Source organism: Cyprinodon variegatus, unplaced genomic scaffold, assembly GCF_000732505.1.
Source record: "Cyprinodon variegatus isolate N-32 unplaced genomic scaffold, C_variegatus-1.0 Scaffold38, whole genome shotgun sequence".
Taxonomy (NCBI): Eukaryota; Metazoa; Chordata; class Actinopteri; order Cyprinodontiformes; family Cyprinodontidae; genus Cyprinodon; species Cyprinodon variegatus.
Genome location: NW_015150491.1, coordinates 2,128,836 through 2,145,532, shown reverse-complemented (window position 1 = coordinate 2,145,532; position 16,697 = coordinate 2,128,836). Strand labels below are relative to the sequence as shown.

The 16,697-nt window shown below is 37.9% G+C and overlaps 1 protein-coding gene across 1 annotated transcript; it reads left to right on the top strand.

The window, feature by feature from the left end:
* The first annotated feature begins 3,505 nt into the window (after positions 1–3,505).
* LOC107081657 (estrogen receptor-like) lies at positions 3,506–16,418 on the top strand. The gene is made up of 10 exons (XM_015369840.1): positions 3,506–3,814; positions 4,521–4,946; positions 5,775–5,983; positions 7,936–8,052; positions 8,348–8,526; positions 8,658–8,811; positions 12,020–12,158; positions 13,150–13,283; positions 14,044–14,227; positions 16,112–16,418. Exons 1-10 carry the CDS (start codon positions 3,804–3,806, stop codon positions 16,416–16,418), a joined length of 1,860 nt encoding a protein of 619 aa, XP_015225326.1. The 5' UTR covers positions 3,506–3,803.
* The last annotated feature ends 279 nt before the right edge of the window (positions 16,419–16,697 follow it).

Genomic DNA, 16,697 nt, shown 5'->3' with positions numbered 1-16,697 from the left:
CAAAGCCTGGTTGTTATTTATTTTGGGTTCAGAATCAATTTTTGCATTGAATATTTACCTATATTTTTTGAGGAGAACATTTTTTAAACTTTGAGTTGATGGAAACTTTTTAACAGATGGTCAAATATTGACAGAATTTTACTAGGCAACAAAATTTTTATTTGGATGCAAAGAAAAGGGGTCTTAGGTTTAAATGTTTAGTATCATGTGTAGGACCTGACACGTCCATCCCAGGTTTTTAACATCGGAAAGAAAGAAAAGACGGTAGTGCCGCAAAAATAAAAACAATATTTAAAATGCATTAAAAGGGGTACTAAGATTAATTACTACCAATATTTTAAAATTTCCAGTAACTGTTCATAATGCTTTTATAGCAGGTATTTTGGCCAATGCTTGAGACGAAGTTATTTTGGATTGAACTTCAGACTTTTATTGCTCTCCGAAGCCATTCAGTGGTTGATTAAATTAGCTTGAAGGCATTCCCCATAAGTCTAGTATTTATTGAGAGCAGAATTCATGGTTTTGTCAGGACAATGAAAAATCCAGTTTGACTTAAATCAAAACCCAGACAACCAAACTGCAATACTCAACAATCTTTTTGGAAAAGCATTCAATTTTCCAGTAGCTTGTACAGAACCCACACCTTTTCAGCCCACTAAATAGTCCTAAGGATCAGGTGCACTTTGGATCGGGAAGAAGCCAATATTGATGGGGTTTATTTTTCTTTAATTCAGCAGTGGTTTTCACCTTTAAACTCTGCTGAGGATTCTATTTGCACAGTGTTGTTCTTTTGATAAGTTAGAAAAACACAGAGGTGAGCCCGGCTGCCTTGATGTTGCTCCGGGTTGTCTCGTGACCCCCTGAATGATTTATTAATGTGCTCTTGGAGTAACTTTGGTAAGTTCACGTTTTCACGTTTTCTTGGATAACAGCTCTCACTACTTTTCTCTGGATTGCCAATGTTTTTGAAATGTCTTTACATTTCAAGACTTATTGATGGCTTCAAATAAAATGTGCTCACATTTTTTATTTTTTTTTGTTTCTTCTTGATCTTTTAGACCATTTTGTCAGACAGGTTCTGTCTAAAATTATTACTACATTCTAGAGGTATGAATGTTGGAGATGAGTGATATAAACTCAATTTTTGTCCCCATGTTCTTTAGGTCCTTATCGTGATTTTAAAAAGGTGTTAAGCACTAAAAAAAGACTTGTTTTTTTTTTCCTGTCAATTATTGATGGACTGTATATCATTGCATAAAAACAAAGCAAAAGCAAATACTAACTCTAAATATGGTCATTAATATTTAAATATTAATGACCAGGCTAGGTTGGTTAACCATGTTGAGACACAAATTTAAACAAAATTGCCTTAAATTATATATATATATATAATTAATATTGTTGCTGCCATGGATCAACAGATTAAAAAAAAGTAAAGACCTTGACCTCAATATTTGCTGTTATGATGGCAGAGTTTATAATTAAAAAAAAACCTGACGATATAACTGCATATCCCTAACTGAGGAGTGGAGGAAATTGAATGTAGCTTCTAGGAAGATATGTTTAATCATGATTATAGAAAGAAGCATTTCAGATTTTCCACATTGGGCCTGGCCTGTCTCCTGGTGGTGCCTCCAGCCTGTGGACATTGTGCTGACAGACCCTGCAAAACTTTTGCCACAGCTCACATTGATGCTCTATCCTGGTTGAGCTGCACTGCTTTAGCCACTTGTATGAGTTGGAGAGTCCATCCCATGCTACCATGGGCGTGAAAGGAATATCAACCTTCAAAAGTGACCAAACATCAGGCAGAAAGCATAGCTACTAAGAAGTGGTCTGCAGAACCAATCCTTTATTGAGTGTGTTCTGCTAATTACCAGTCATTTCCACCTTTTGTCTATTTGCACAATAGTGAGAAACTGATTGTCAATCAGTGTTGCTTCCTAAGTGGACAGATTTCACTGATGTTTGATTTAATTGACATTATGTGTACATTAAGTGTTCCCTTTATTTTTTTTAGCAGTATATATATATATACATATATGCAAAATATATAAATGTATAAGGAAGTTTTCTTTTTAAACCACTGTCTATATTAGTGCACATTAGATGTTACGTGTGACATCAGCTTGTTGTTCACCTGTTGACCTTTTGTATAGCGGAGGTCAGGTTGGAAACCACTTGACAAAACCGTTGGAAAATGTTTCTGAAATGTGCATTAGAACCCAGGATGTTCTTTAGAAAAATAAATGTGATGCGTGAAAATTGGTTCCATTACTGCAGTAAGTGACTTATCCTTGGGTAATTTAGGTCATTTACAGCAGCTGTTTTATTTCTCAACCCACACTTTATGTTTCCTGGTGTCTTAATTTTATTCAAGGGCAAATGCACAAAAATATGTATAATCGGGGCTGCTTATTTTCCACTCGACCTGTCATGAAAATCTGAAGGCTTAGTAAAAAAACATGTTGCAGAAAAAAAAAAGATGCGAGGTTTGTCTCAAACCTTTTTTTTTTTTTGTCAATCGGGTCAATATTTGCTCATGGATTTGTTAACAAGAATTAAGTACTCGTTTCGCTTTTGTTTACTTCAACAACCCATATTTGATAGATTGTGTGTCAAACCTTGTATTCTTGTTAAAACCTGTTAAGAGGGAAATGGCTCAAAGGTATCTTGGCCCATTTTTTTTTCTGTGTTTTTATTTTTTGTAATCTTATTTAGCTGGTATATTTACCAGGACACACTGGCTTGAACCTCTGTGATCAAAAACCTTGAGATTATAATGGGACCATAAAATACACATTGTATTAGACTCCTGATAAGTTTATTCATGAAATAAATGGCATCCTGATAGAAATAATAATATAATGACAGAGTGAGGCAGGAAATCAGCCAGAAAGTTAAAACCAGGAAACAACCAGTCTTCCAAATGAGTAATAAACCCAAGAACACCTCCTGATTGATTACAGATTACTACAGGATTTTATAAAAGGGCAATCATTTTGGGTAGGTACTATAAATGCAAAAGAAAATGTATACGAAAAGGCTAAAAAGTAATGGGATAAGAAAGTGGCTTAAAATCCTGGCCCTGTTTTACCAGTTCTGTTGTGAGGAATCGGCCAAAATCCTGGCAAACCTATGTTAGAAGCTGATTGAATTACAATGATGTTGGCTCAAGTCATGCAAATAAAAATTGTAATCCTACCATCAAAGTAAATGTAAACTCTTGAATTTGAAAAAAATAAAAAATAAAAATGTTTCTGGTTTTTTTCTGGCTTTTAGCAAATACTTAAATATAAATTCCCTATATTTCTATTTTCGTAACTGGTCTAAAATCAGAAATGAATGTCACACAGGTGGATAAAAAGTTTTAATACAATGTATATTAATCTCTGTACATGATTAAGTAGATATTAATATAAATACTACGTCCTTTTAAAGCAATTAATTACCTCTACTTACTAGTACCTAAATCTAGAAGGATTTCTTTTTTTAAGTCTTTATATTTTCGTTTAGCCCAGATTCTTGCATCTATATTATAAAAATACCCTTATATGGGATTGATTGTGCAATTATTGGATGTCAGAATGAGATTTGACCTCCAGTTCTGTTTGCTGTGTTATGGTGACCTGGCTCTTAAACACACTGCAGTTATTGATTTGGCTGCATCTTTAATTTGTTTATCCTTTTTTAAACCTTTCCACTGTTCCCTCTGAGTGAGCCCACCTAAATGCCTGTGAGGCAGGCAGAGAGGAAGAGAGGGGGAATTAGCCGCTGTTGTGCAGCATATGCGGGGATGATTCATGTATAAGAGGTGAGTTGTATCTCATACTAGTTTTTGATTTTTCCGTTAACCCATGTTGTTTCGAATGCTCTGTCTACTTGTATCTCATTTGTTCGGATTTAGCCAACAGCAGAGTGTTAGCTGGGTTATAAATTGGCTGCAAATAGACTGGTGATACTCGCAGTGTGCGCGATATCAGCTAAATGAGGGGTGAATATTCAGACACACACACTATGCTGCCTCAGAGTTGCCTTCAGTCTGGAATCCAGTTGTCTTACATTAAAAAGCTTTTCGATGTAAGACAAAGGTGAATTAGAAATAGTTATGTGGAGGAGAGCAGACAAGGAAGTTGTTTGGGAATCACTATTTCTGTCAATCCTTCTTTTCCTCTCTCCCACTTGCTTTCCCTTACTCCCACACTTTAGCAGAGATATATTAGAGGAAGAAAAAATACTGTGAAAAATAATGTCAGATTGGGAGGAGTCTTTAGGAGTCTCTAGCTGTATTTTTTTTTTTTTTTTTGGTCTCTTGTGAGCAGACGCTCCAAGCAGCCAGAGGATAAGCAGATAGTTGTCCACCCAAGTTGTTTGACAGGAGTTCTTGGAAAAGGCAAGACCCAGAAGAAAAGTGGGTGAAGAGGGAGGGAGAGCAGCACCACACTCTCCCACCCAGCAAATGGGAGAGCAAGTCTAAATCATGTTGCTTATCACTGCTGCTGTGCTGTGATGTTGCTTAGGCAGAGCCAGGTGCAGAGCAAGCAGGAGTTCGGACCAGCACTCAGACCCAGGATAAGCCCAGCCTCCTCAGAGCTGGAGACCCTCTCCCCGCCACGTCTCCCACCCTCACCCCGCGCCTCCCTCAGTGACATGTACCCTGAAGAGAGCCGGGGCTCCGGAGGGGTAGCTGCTGTGGACTTCCTGGAAGGGACGTACGACTATGCCACCCCCACCCCTGCCCCAACGCCTCTTTACAGCCACTCAAGCACTGGCTACTACTCTGCTCCTCTGGACGCCCAGGGACCACCGTCTGATGGCAGCCTTCATTCTCTGGGGAGTGGGCCGACCAGTCCTCTTGTGTTTGTGCCCACCAGCCCGAGGCTCAGCCCTTTTATGCATGCTCCGAACCACCACTATCTGGAAACAGCCTCAACACCAGTTTACAGGTATGAAAATTACAATTTATATGTGTGCTACTAAATCAGAGCAATAAAGAAGTCAGTATGTCATTTTTGTAACCAACGCTTTTGTATCAAAAGCACAAATTTTGAGAAATTACAACTCATCAGAAGCAGGCGACGCAACCAGGGCTCTCTATACTCTCATATTAAGGATTCTTAAATTTCTCATTTAAAAAATAAACTGTTTTTTTAATTTCCCTCCATTTTCTTTAGTTTAAAAGTTGCAAAATAATTAATGATTATGGTTATCCTAACTTGTTTGGTCCTGGTTTCGATCAAGTCATTACAGAGAAATGAAACAAAGTATTTGCAACTTATGAATAATGACATTGGCATTTTTTAGTTGAGTCTTCTCCAACACGCCATGTAAACAAACATGATTATTTAACCACACAGCTTTTTAATCTCCTGCCTTCCACAAAACAGCGCCACTATCTCCATAGAGAGGATCACGCTTTGTCCGGGGTTTCTAATTCCAGAGATTAGGGACTTTGTGAAGGGCCTTGAGAGAGGAACAATACGTAAGAACAACAGAAGCGCACAAATGGAGCATTTCCTGATTTAAGTGGAAAACAGAAGCCTGGTCTTATCCTCAGTCATTATTCAAGGCAGAGTTCAATTCAATCTTATATTGATTTTTAGGCTTTAATTCTTAAAACAATAGTTGTATCTTACATGCTTTATATGTTTAATATATTCCTTCCTTGGTTTTATGGTGCTGAAGTACTGTTCTTTATCTAGTTTTTGGAAGCCATGCAACTTGTCTTGATGAGAGCAGCAAATCAACCAATTAAAATTCACGGCCTGTTGCAGATCCAGTCACCAGCCAGCCTCCAGAGAGGACCAGTGTGACACCCGTGACGATGCATGCAGTGTGGGGGAGCTCAGAGCAGGAGCCGGAGGGTTTGAGATGGCCAAGGAGACACGATTCTGCGCTGTTTGTAGCGACTATGCCTCCGGGTACCACTATGGGGTGTGGTCTTGTGAGGGTTGCAAGGCCTTCTTCAAGAGAAGCATTCAGGGTAAGGCGACGGTTGGGTATGAGGTTATAAAGTTTAAATCAAGTTTTATTGCTTCTGTCATGGAGAACAAAGGCATGAAAGAACACATCAGAGCATAATTATAAACATCATAAATATTCTTGTCATAAAAGACACGCCACTGTTATTTGTCTCCGATAAATGCCTCTTCCTGTAAGCCGGAGAAACTTTTATTTATTGTTTTTATCATATTGGCATATATAGAGAAAATTTCCAACATGAAATATAGTTGAAGACTGTAATCAGATTAAAACCTATGCCTTTGGTACTTAAAATTTATTTGAACCTATAAATTCTCAAACAAATTGATATTCAATTAAATTCAGTTTATTTATATAGCGCCAATTCACAACACATGTCATATATATGATAAAGGTGACTAGAGTTAATAAGAAAAGCAGTATTTTAAAATTATTAATTGGTGTAATTTCTCTGGACTTGATTCTTGCCAGACCAGTGGATTAAATAAATCCCCTAAATATAACCAGTTTGAAAACCGGCTAAAATATCCCAAGAAGCAGCGTTTAATGCTCTGATCTAAACATATAAAAAAATTAAATAAGAGTCAAAGCCACTTCTAAGGCTTTTGAACCCCAGTGAACCACACTTAGAACCATTATCCACATAAGGAGAAAACATTTAACAGGGGTTAAGCTTCTCTGCCGTGGAAGGCTACCAGAATTTCTCCACGACCGCATCAGTGACTCATCCAGCAAAAAACACCTGAAGCACTGCTGGCCTTAGTCATTTCTGTTAGTCATTATTCATCAGACTGGGCAGGGTCTGCATTCATTGGAGAATGTCTAAGGTGTGAACCACTGTTCATCGTCACACTGATTGTTGCCAAAAATATTCTTCTGAGACAAAAGGGGAACATTTTAGAAAATCTTTTCCTGTTAAATCCGGTTTAGACTAAACAATAGTGAAAGTAAAACTTTTAGGTGGCAGTGTGATGGTCTGGGGCTGCGTCTAATTGATGAAAACCCCAAAGAAGAAATCAGATTTTTTAACTAACAATTAACCTGTCACCTTAGGATCGTGGATACTTGGGTTAGTCAGACCACACCAATGTTTTGTGTTGGCTTAGCTGATGTCTGTAATTAAACCCTGTTGAGATCCTGTGGTTACACCAAAATGCCAATCATGCTGGAAAACTCACGCATTTGAAACAAACAACTTGCACTAAAGAATAACCCTAAATGATCTTGGGCAAAGAAAAATAATTCAGGCGCTTCATGGCAACAGCTGCCGCCAAGGGAGGCAAAACCAGTAGAAACACTGCACCATGTTATTTGTGTTATCAACTTAAAAATTTAATTAAACCCACTAAACTTCACAAGAACAGTTCAGCATCATTTCTATAACAAACCAGGTTGATGAGGGTTTTTAAATAAGGTTAAGTTTTATTTTCTACTGCAGTGGGTCTATTATACCAAGTAAATTACCTGCAAGCTTGAGCCAAAAACAATATTAACAAAGTTTAATCAGTGTCACTTCATGGATTAAGAGGAAGTTACATCTGAGGCTAAGAAGTCTTCACTAAGTGTAGCAGATTTATTTTCCCACTGTTGTAAAAAATGTGGTGAATTGCTCGGAAGTGAAACAAACACATTTCTTAATGAGCTATTGACCACATTTTTCCAGCCTTAGACGATCGATGGCTCCATGTGCACAGAGAACTTTCATCTGCTTGGTGGCTTAGTTCAGGAGTTGAAACTGAAGCGTATTGATGGAAAATCTTACAAGGAAGGACTGGTCAAAAAGAAACCAATAGTCTCCATGGCATTGGAATAGCCAAGATGGCATTTTTTAATTTTCTCCATCCTAGGTTCATTTGGTGAAGGGAATGGAGTGTTCCTGGCTGCTAAATAGCTCAATTCCAGATAGAAAATTAGACTTATAGTCTAAGAATAATAGATTTTTTTCCATTTCAGGTCACAATGACTATATGTGCCCGGCGACCAATCAGTGTACTATTGACAGGAATAGGAGGAAGAGCTGCCAGGCTTGCCGTCTTAGGAAGTGCTACGAAGTTGGCATGATGAAAGGGGGTGAGTTTATTCCTATTTTTCATTTATTAGTTCTTGTAACTTTAATATAGTTTTTTACAACTTGGATCGTTAGCTAGATGTTTTTCCTTAACTATCATTTTTATCCATATTTAGATCTCTTTTGAACAGGTACAACTGTTTACCAATGCACACCCACGTTTTTTGGTCTTCACGTCCATCTGCTTAATCTACAAATTAAGTGTAGTTAGAACCTGAAGTCTTCTGATTAATATGCAGAAACCTGTCTGGTTGTTTATCTGTTTTTTTTTATTGATTGAGTCTGCTCGTTTTAAAGGTGTTCGTAAAGACCGCGGTCGTGTTCTTAGGCGTGACAAAAGACGGCCGGGCATCAGTGACAGAGAAAAGACTGTTAAAGGCCCGGAGAACAGAGCTGCGCCCCATCATGATAAGAGGAGACGCAGCAGTGCCCTTGGAGGAGGAAGATCTTCAGTTTCCAGCCTGCCATCTGAACAGGTGCTCATTATCTTTGAAAGGATGACAAGATATTGACAAGATTCTAGACAGATATTCTATAAGAGAAATCTACCTGATATCGTGCTGGTTGCATGGTACATCTATTGTATTTTTACCCTTTGTGTTTCCAGGTTCTGCTCCTGCTTCAGGGTGCTGAGCCTCCAATGCTGTGCTCCCGTCAAAAACTGAGCCGACCCTATACTGAGGCCACCATGATGACCCTGCTCACCAGCATGGCTGACAAGGAGCTGGTCCACATGATCGCCTGGGCGAAGAAGCTTCCAGGTTGGATCGCAGAAAGCTTTTAAACAGACTTATAGGTTGTCTGCAAAGAAATATTTAGTATTTTGCTCGATTATTATTATTTTTAAATGTTTGCTTCTCTTCGTCTACTTTAAATTTAACTGAATTGTTCTTGCTTGCAAATATATTAATTTAAGGTGACAACAATCTCAGGTGAACTGCAGAAACTCTTTTCAGGAATAAAGACATTCTAAAAGGGTTCTTTTAAGATTGCAACTTAAACCTTGAGAGTATTTATTCCCTCTAAAATGGCCCCGATTGATAATTTATATCCCTGGTATCATAAAATTAGAAATTAAAGACTTAAATATTGTTATTGAAATGATTTATTATTCAACTCTCTTCATGTCATTTGGGTCTTAATAGGAACAACAACTCTTAAAACCTATGATTTTCTGCAGTAATAGTTATTTTGTGTAATCGTCTTCCACCTGCTGGGGGAAAAGGCTACTTTTTGAGAAATAAAAATAAATAGGTATAGTTGTCTGGGCTTTTTATTTAGTCACTATGCCATGTTTAATAGAGTTTGCACCAGTTTATGGAACAACAGCTTTGGGTAAAAAAAAATCTGTTATATCTGTCGGAAGATAATAAATTAGGGAGCCATTACAAATGCTGCTGTTGGTTAAATTTCACACGCCAGCAATTTAGGCAAAGAGGCTTTTCACACAATTCCTCAAACGAATGCTTCTAAACATGCAGTTCAGATGGTTTTGCTTTAGTTTGTTTATGTTATAAAGACAGTTTAGAAATGTGTGACATCAAGCTAGAGTTGGTGTATATAGATACACTCAGGTTTACGTTGAAGTCAAATCTGGGTGGACAAATGGAGGTAAAAAGTAGATTTACTCTGATTTCTACATGGACAAAAATTACTCCTTAAGGCTCAAATATTTAGATAACTCCAGTATAATATTTAGATTTATGTCCAGTAGCAAGGTACTTGTTCGTCACACAGGTTCGGCTTCCTGAAGCCATAATAAAACTTCTGATGTAATTTTGAGTGAATATTAGAATCAGCTTTATAGAATTAATTTAATTTAGATTATTTCAAGTCACAGACTTTTACACTTAATGGAATTCTAAAGCACCACTGGGAGTGATATTGCCACACAGCATGATGCTACCACCACCATGCTTGACAGTTAGCAGAGATTTTAAGTTTGAAAGCCCCACCTTCAGTCCCCAGATAAACTTCTTGTTATGGTGGGGCAAACAGATCAATCTGTTTTTCTTTATCTTTGTTGTTTTGTCTGATCTTAAAATGTTTTTTTAATAAAGCATTTTAATGATCTGAAGCAGAAGCTGCCAACGTCAGCAAGGCTTTAAGGTAGCTGCAGGTCTGCCGGTGCCCCTGAATTGATATTTTTTTAGATATTTAACAAAAATGTGCAGATGCAGTCCCTGACATTTACTCCTCACACACCAGCAAGGAAATGAGGGATCTTTAGCGTAAGATCCCACATGATCACACAAAGACCCTAATGCAGAGCCATTAAAGGTGGCAGTAATTGCAGTCATCACCTTTGATGGGATTGTTTGGTCAATCTGCTGGCACCCCATCGAGCCCAAATGCAGCAGAAGGTGTGCAACTGTAAAACACACATTCATCGGATAGGGAAGGGTAAATCCTTATTTTCAGTCCTTATGTCCTCCTGCCTCTCTAAAAGCCTAAAGACACACAGTTTCAATTGCTAAGCGTCCCAATCAGGGTGCAGAGGAGGGGTAATGGAAATAGTCTGGAATAATTACACGTAGATTTAGACAGCTGAGGGACAGCGATAAGCTTTCTTTTGAGTGGATTCATTTAGGTCGGCATTCTCTGCTCAAAAACAAGACCATCTGTGTGATTTTCTGATAGTTAGTGAAATGAGAGCAAAGCACAGCATCAAGGAGCATACATTTTAATAAAATTGAAAAGTCACAAATTACCAGTAATGTAAAATAAATTGTAAAATACAAATGTAAAATATATTTTCTCTCACTTTCTTGATATGATTGATAAGACTAAAATTTTCCTTTTTCACTCAGGAATAACAAAATAATTTCTACTTTCTGCTTCATATCCAGAAGTTAACAGACACAAAGATTACCGTCTTTGATAGTTTGTGAAAGCCCAGGATGTAGAATTCAGAACATTTGATTTAATTGGAAGGCCACTTGTTAGACAAAGTACAGTCAGTAGAAAAAGTTTATCACATTGTTAAACTTTGTCTACATTTCCTCAGTTTTTGGTCGATGATATTCTATGGTGTTTGGATTTAAGTATTTGGGTCAAACAAATTTCAAGCCTCTTTTAAAAGCATCTAGTTCATTAGATCCCTGATTAACAAACACTTTTGCTACCTATAGATAAATTAATATTATTTTTTTCTTTACCTTACCACTTAGTAACTAAATTGTCAGTAAGTTTCAGGTTGTATTGTAATATTTAGACCAATTTATGCCCATTAGTTACATTTCTGGATGATGTCTTGAAAGGCTGTTTATCATTTCTCCATGAAGGCACTTCCTTGTGATACTTCATCCATTTTTATCTATACAAAGCTGTGGTCATTATGGACTAAAACTTCTAAATGTAGTTACAGCAGCACACAGAGGATGTCATTGAAAATGAAGCACTTTTTCCCTGAATCTATTTGTAAACTTTCATCTATTTTTTTATGTTGGATGGCCCTGAGTGGCTGATTGTTACATGATAATACAGCTTTAGACAGCATCTGCAGAAGGTCATTAATTTTGTGCTGATGATAATATGTGCATTTTAGTATTCTGAACCCAGAGCCCTTCCTGAACAGCATTGTTGCCTGGACAGTCCCTGCTGTTTTTTAATTGAGATTTATTTGGAGAAAAAAAGAAAAACATGGCACATTTGTTCCTCTAGTAATGGTCCTCAATGGTCCATTCATTAATTTCTCTCTTCTTTTGCTGACATCGTGGAGGATTTCTTATGATTTCCCCACAGTGTCACACATTTAATAGGTGTGTTTGAGGTGTTTCCTTATCATACATTAAATTGTGTGTCTGTATTTAACTCAAAAGTTGTGAAGTAATCAGATTACAAAGCTGTCACATCATCACCATGGCTTTCTGAAGACATTAAAAGGACAAATCCAGTTTGAGAATGTAGATTTTTCTCTCACTGACTGCTCCCTCACAATAACAGAAGATGCCATTTGTTTTTTTCCAGGTTTTCTGCAACTCTCCCTCCACGATCAGGTCCTTCTGCTGGAGAGCTCATGGCTGGAGGTGCTGATGATCGGACTGATCTGGAGGTCAATCCACTGCCCTGGAAAACTCATCTTTGCACAGGACCTAATACTGGACAGGTAGTGATAATTATTAACCAATCATACACTAACGGGTGCTTTACCGGATTGGCTATTTTTTTATTTTATTTTTTTTTTTCCTGCCCCTGTTCCACATTTCTTTTAGCATCTCAGACACATTTGAAGAGTGATACATCAGCATTGTAGATTTTCCATTTCACACCTTGCCAGCTTTTGTGCCGTCCCAACACATCTGTCACAGAGTGAAAGACTAATTACCTGCTCCCTGTGGAGAGGAGAGCAGCCTCTCCCTTACCTGAAATAACCCTCCTAATCATTACTGGGCTGAGCTGGAAACCAGGACTCAGATTTTAATCAAAACCTTCAATGCAAAGAATGATGGGAAATGAAGAACAGTGGAAAGAGGCAAGATAAGAAAGGAAGCAAAGGGGGGAGATCTCAACGAGAGGCAGAGATGGCTAGAAAATAGAGATCGAGGGAGACATAAGGGTGTTTTCTGCTTTGCAGGCACAGCTTGTTCCCTTCATTTCCCCACATGTTCAGAGTAAACAGGCTGGTCTGACCACAGTGTCTACCTTTGGGAGGAGGGGGTAGATGGAGACGAGCAGACAGAGCTTTTACCCTCTGATGGCTCCATCTGATTCAAAAGTGTATTACAGAGTATTATCTCTAAAACCCGGTCCCTGAATGAGTGTCCTCGCCAATTGGACATGATGACTAAAATGATGTGGGGTCAGGGCTGACACATTCCCCTGCCTTTGTGCCGTCCAAGTTTATCTCGCACTGAAGCAACTGGATATTATCCATCTTTCCCCTCACTTTTCACTTGTAGGGATAAATGGAGCATTGCAGCGATTCAGTGCATTAGCTCTTGATGTTGCCGCTCTTTAGATGCTTTCACAGCTGTAAATGCCTCTGATTTCTTTTTTTTTCTCTTCGAAAGAGACAAACTTAGGCTCTGATTCTGTTGCTGTCACTTCAGTGTTTATTCAAACTTTATTTGTATTTTTCTGTTAATTCTGCTTCCTAGGAATGAGGGAGACTGTGTTGAGGGAATGACTGAGATCTTTGACATGCTGCTGGCCACCGCTTCCCGCTTCCGAATGCTCAAACTGAAACCTGAGGAATTTGTTTGCCTTAAAGCTATTATACTGCTCAACTCTGGTAAGACAATGCTCGACATATAGACATTTGGCAGGATCCATCCCTACTTTGTCAATTCTCTAATAAAAACTCAGAACTGTGATAGTCTTAATGTGGAACATCATGGAATTTTGAAATAAAACCATGCAGGAATCCACAGTTTAGGTTTTCTAAAGGGGTGAAGCATTAAAAAGGCAACATGAGACTACATTTACAATTCTGGCAGCGTGTATTAGACACATCATGTCACCAATTAAAAGCACAAGTTTCACAGTTTTGTTTGCATGCACATCATGACACAGGTTTTCATTTCTGCTGCTCTGAGTAAATATTAAGCAGTGTCAAACTACACCCACAGAGGTGTAGCTTTGAGAGCAGCAGACACATTAGGCGAACAGAGTGTTCTGGGAAGGCCTGTATCGTCAATATGCCTGATAACTGTTGCCTTGACTACATGAAACAGCGCAGGGGGTGGGGGGGGTGTTTGTTGAGATATTCTATATGCGATCCAGAGACGTCGGAAATACCCGGGGGATGAGATGGAAGAGCTCAGACTGTAGATCGTGATGAACTTTTGATTGGTTTATGACTAAGGTTCTTCAGTTCAAATTAATCTTTCCATTTATATCCATGACTCACCTTTATTACCTCCTAGACAAAACAAACTTCAGTTGGTATTTTTGCCCCAAAATGAATCTGAAGCAAGTAGAATTAGTTTTTCATTTAGTTTGTGTAAAAAGAAATTAGACAACATGTAGAGAACTGATTCTCTTTTTGTCAGGTGCCTTTTCTTTCTGCACCGGCACAATGGAGCCCCTTCACGACAGCGCGGCCGTTCAGAACATGCTGGACACCATCACAGATGCGCTCATACATCACATCAGCCAATCAGGATATTCGGTTCAGCAGCAGGCGAGACGACAGGCTCAGCTGCTGCTGCTGCTTTCCCACATCAGGCACATGAGGTAAATCCTAACTAGAGAAGTCCCAGAAGAGACTGATTGGTTCCTGTTTTTAATATTTGACTAATGCTTTATTGTCATTCTACGTAGAATAGAACAAATTTATGAAAAAGCAGTCAACAGGTGCGAATATCAAAATGTAAAATTAGTCAGAAAGTTTTTAGTAGCAAAGATACCAAAGCTCAAAAAGATAAGAATCGACTAAAAACTTTCTAGAACTTTGTTTTTGGTTATTTACAGCTGTGGTGTGGTTTAAATCATGTTGGAGTTGGCTTTGGACCTCTGACCGTTCTAACACTTCAACAGGTTTTGATCTCAACCACCCATTGTGTTGTTGGCTACAGGTTTAGTGAGGTTCTCCTGCTGGAGGCTGATCGCCCAGATTAAAGTCTTTTGTAGCCTCTTAGAGGCTTTTCTTTAAGGATTGCCCTTTTTTTTCCTCCCCTAACTTAGATCTGCTCCCCCTATCCCTTCTAAAAAACCCACACAATGCTGCCATGGCCATGTTTTACCATGAGGACGGTGTGTTCAGTTTGCATTTTTTTTTTATCCATACATAGTATTTGGCACACATAATGTCTTTGTTTACTGATCAGGTGACAATTGTTTGCAGTGGATTTCATCTAAGACTGTCAGAGTAAAGAGAGATGAGTGTTTTTATCCATGTAAACATTTCATCCCATAAAATCCCAGTAAAACGTTAAATTTAGGAATTTAGTGCTAAAATACTTCAAATGATACTATTTTTATTACTCTTTTTTTATTATTTTTTAAAATAAATTTTACTAATATTTAATTATTCTTTTTTTTAAGCTTAGATCATTGTTTTGTGTAAAAGCTGATGTATATCTTCATTTTTTTGTAGTTTCAATGTTTTACACCAACCATAAAAAAAAATTTCTATAAAGATTAGAAGTGTGGTTTGTATTAATTATATTATTTATATACTTAAAGAGGCATTATAGAGTTTTCTTGTGATACTGCCACCTGTGGCTAAAACACAGAACTGCAGCCCTATTCTGCTCGTTCTCATAAGTTGAGCTCATCCTTGTCAAAGTTTTATTTACATTTTTCAACTTACCTGCAATTACCTTTGGTATCTGAGTTGAGTTCGATGCTGGTCGCTTCTGAGTATCAACAAACTCCATCTTGAGTATAACGCTTGCTAGATTGGACCCATTTAACACAGACACGCTTGAGAGAACATCCGCAGAAATGGCGCAGAAATTTCTTACCCCAAGTAAATTAAGGAAAATAGGCATTTGTGCTGAACTAAACAATGTTTTAGTCGCAAAGGCACAAATAAAAAAAATAAAAAAAATCAAGATATTTCTCAGTAAAAACGTATATAACCTCATATATAATCTTTAAATCAACATTTTTTTTGTTATATTGTGGTATTTATTAACCTCTCTATTCAAACCCGATGGAGCTGCTGAAAGCTTAAACCTGCAGTCACAGCAAGTTGGAAATAATACGCTAAATACTGTAATATTTGGTTGAAAATAGTTTTCTACCAAGCCTACAAATTCATTGCTTTACACATTTCAATAAAAGTAATCAGTTCGAGAAAAAAAACAACAAAAAAGAATCCTCTACAAACTTTAAACAATTGAAAGAACAAAAACTTTTTTTTTTTTTCAGATTTTTTCTGCTTATTTTATTAGGAGCAGAAGTGTAATCAACAATGCTTTTGTTATTTTTATGCCTCTTTTATTATCAAAGATTGTAAAGGAAAAGGAAACATGTAAAAGTTCAGATTAGAGGTGACTGTATTTGTGAATCTTTAGCCTTGTCAGGATGTACAAGGACATCTAGAGCTTTGAATTATTTACTAATAAAAGTTAATCTAAACGTAATTTTTCCTTTTGTTTTTCATCCGTGTAGCAACAAAGGCATGGAGCACCTCTACAGTATGAAATGCAAGAACAAAGTGCCTTTGTATGATCTGCTGCTGGAGATGCTTGATGCTCATCGCCACCACCCAGTCAAACCGCCTGAGTCTTCATCTCCGGATGACGACAGAAACCCTCCCTCCACCAGCAGCTCTAGTGGTGTTTGTGGGAGCAGCTCCTCATCAGCAGGTTGTAGTTCAGGACCTCGAGGTAGCAGCGAGAACCTGATCAGAATTCCCTCGGCTCCAGGGGTCCTGCAGTACGGAGGGTCTCGCTCTGACTGCACCCAGGTCCTGTGAGTGGGAGGCCCAGAGTCGTTTTTATGAATGATACATGCAGTTTTGAAAAATGAAAGCGGAGGGTTATATTTACAATGATTTTATCAGAAAGTAATTTATAAATGAGAATATAACTTTCTAGCTAAAGGGGAGAAGCTTGTCTTTATAAAATGCACCTTCTCAGCTCACTATGAGCCTCAGTTCAGTTGATTTGATTTGCTGAGTTTCATCTTTTCTGCATTGCTTTTAATTTCAAACCGCAGATGTGGTCTTAGTGACGTAAAATGATTTTAAAGGATG

Coding starts and splice junctions, on each gene's coding strand:
- LOC107081657 (XM_015369840.1), top strand. Junction 5,984..7,935: donor CTTCAAGAGAAGCATTCAGG/GTAAGGCGACGG, acceptor TTTCCATTTCAG/GTCACAATGACTATATGTGC. Junction 12,159..13,149: donor CAGGACCTAATACTGGACAG/GTAGTGATAATT, acceptor TCTGCTTCCTAG/GAATGAGGGAGACTGTGTTG.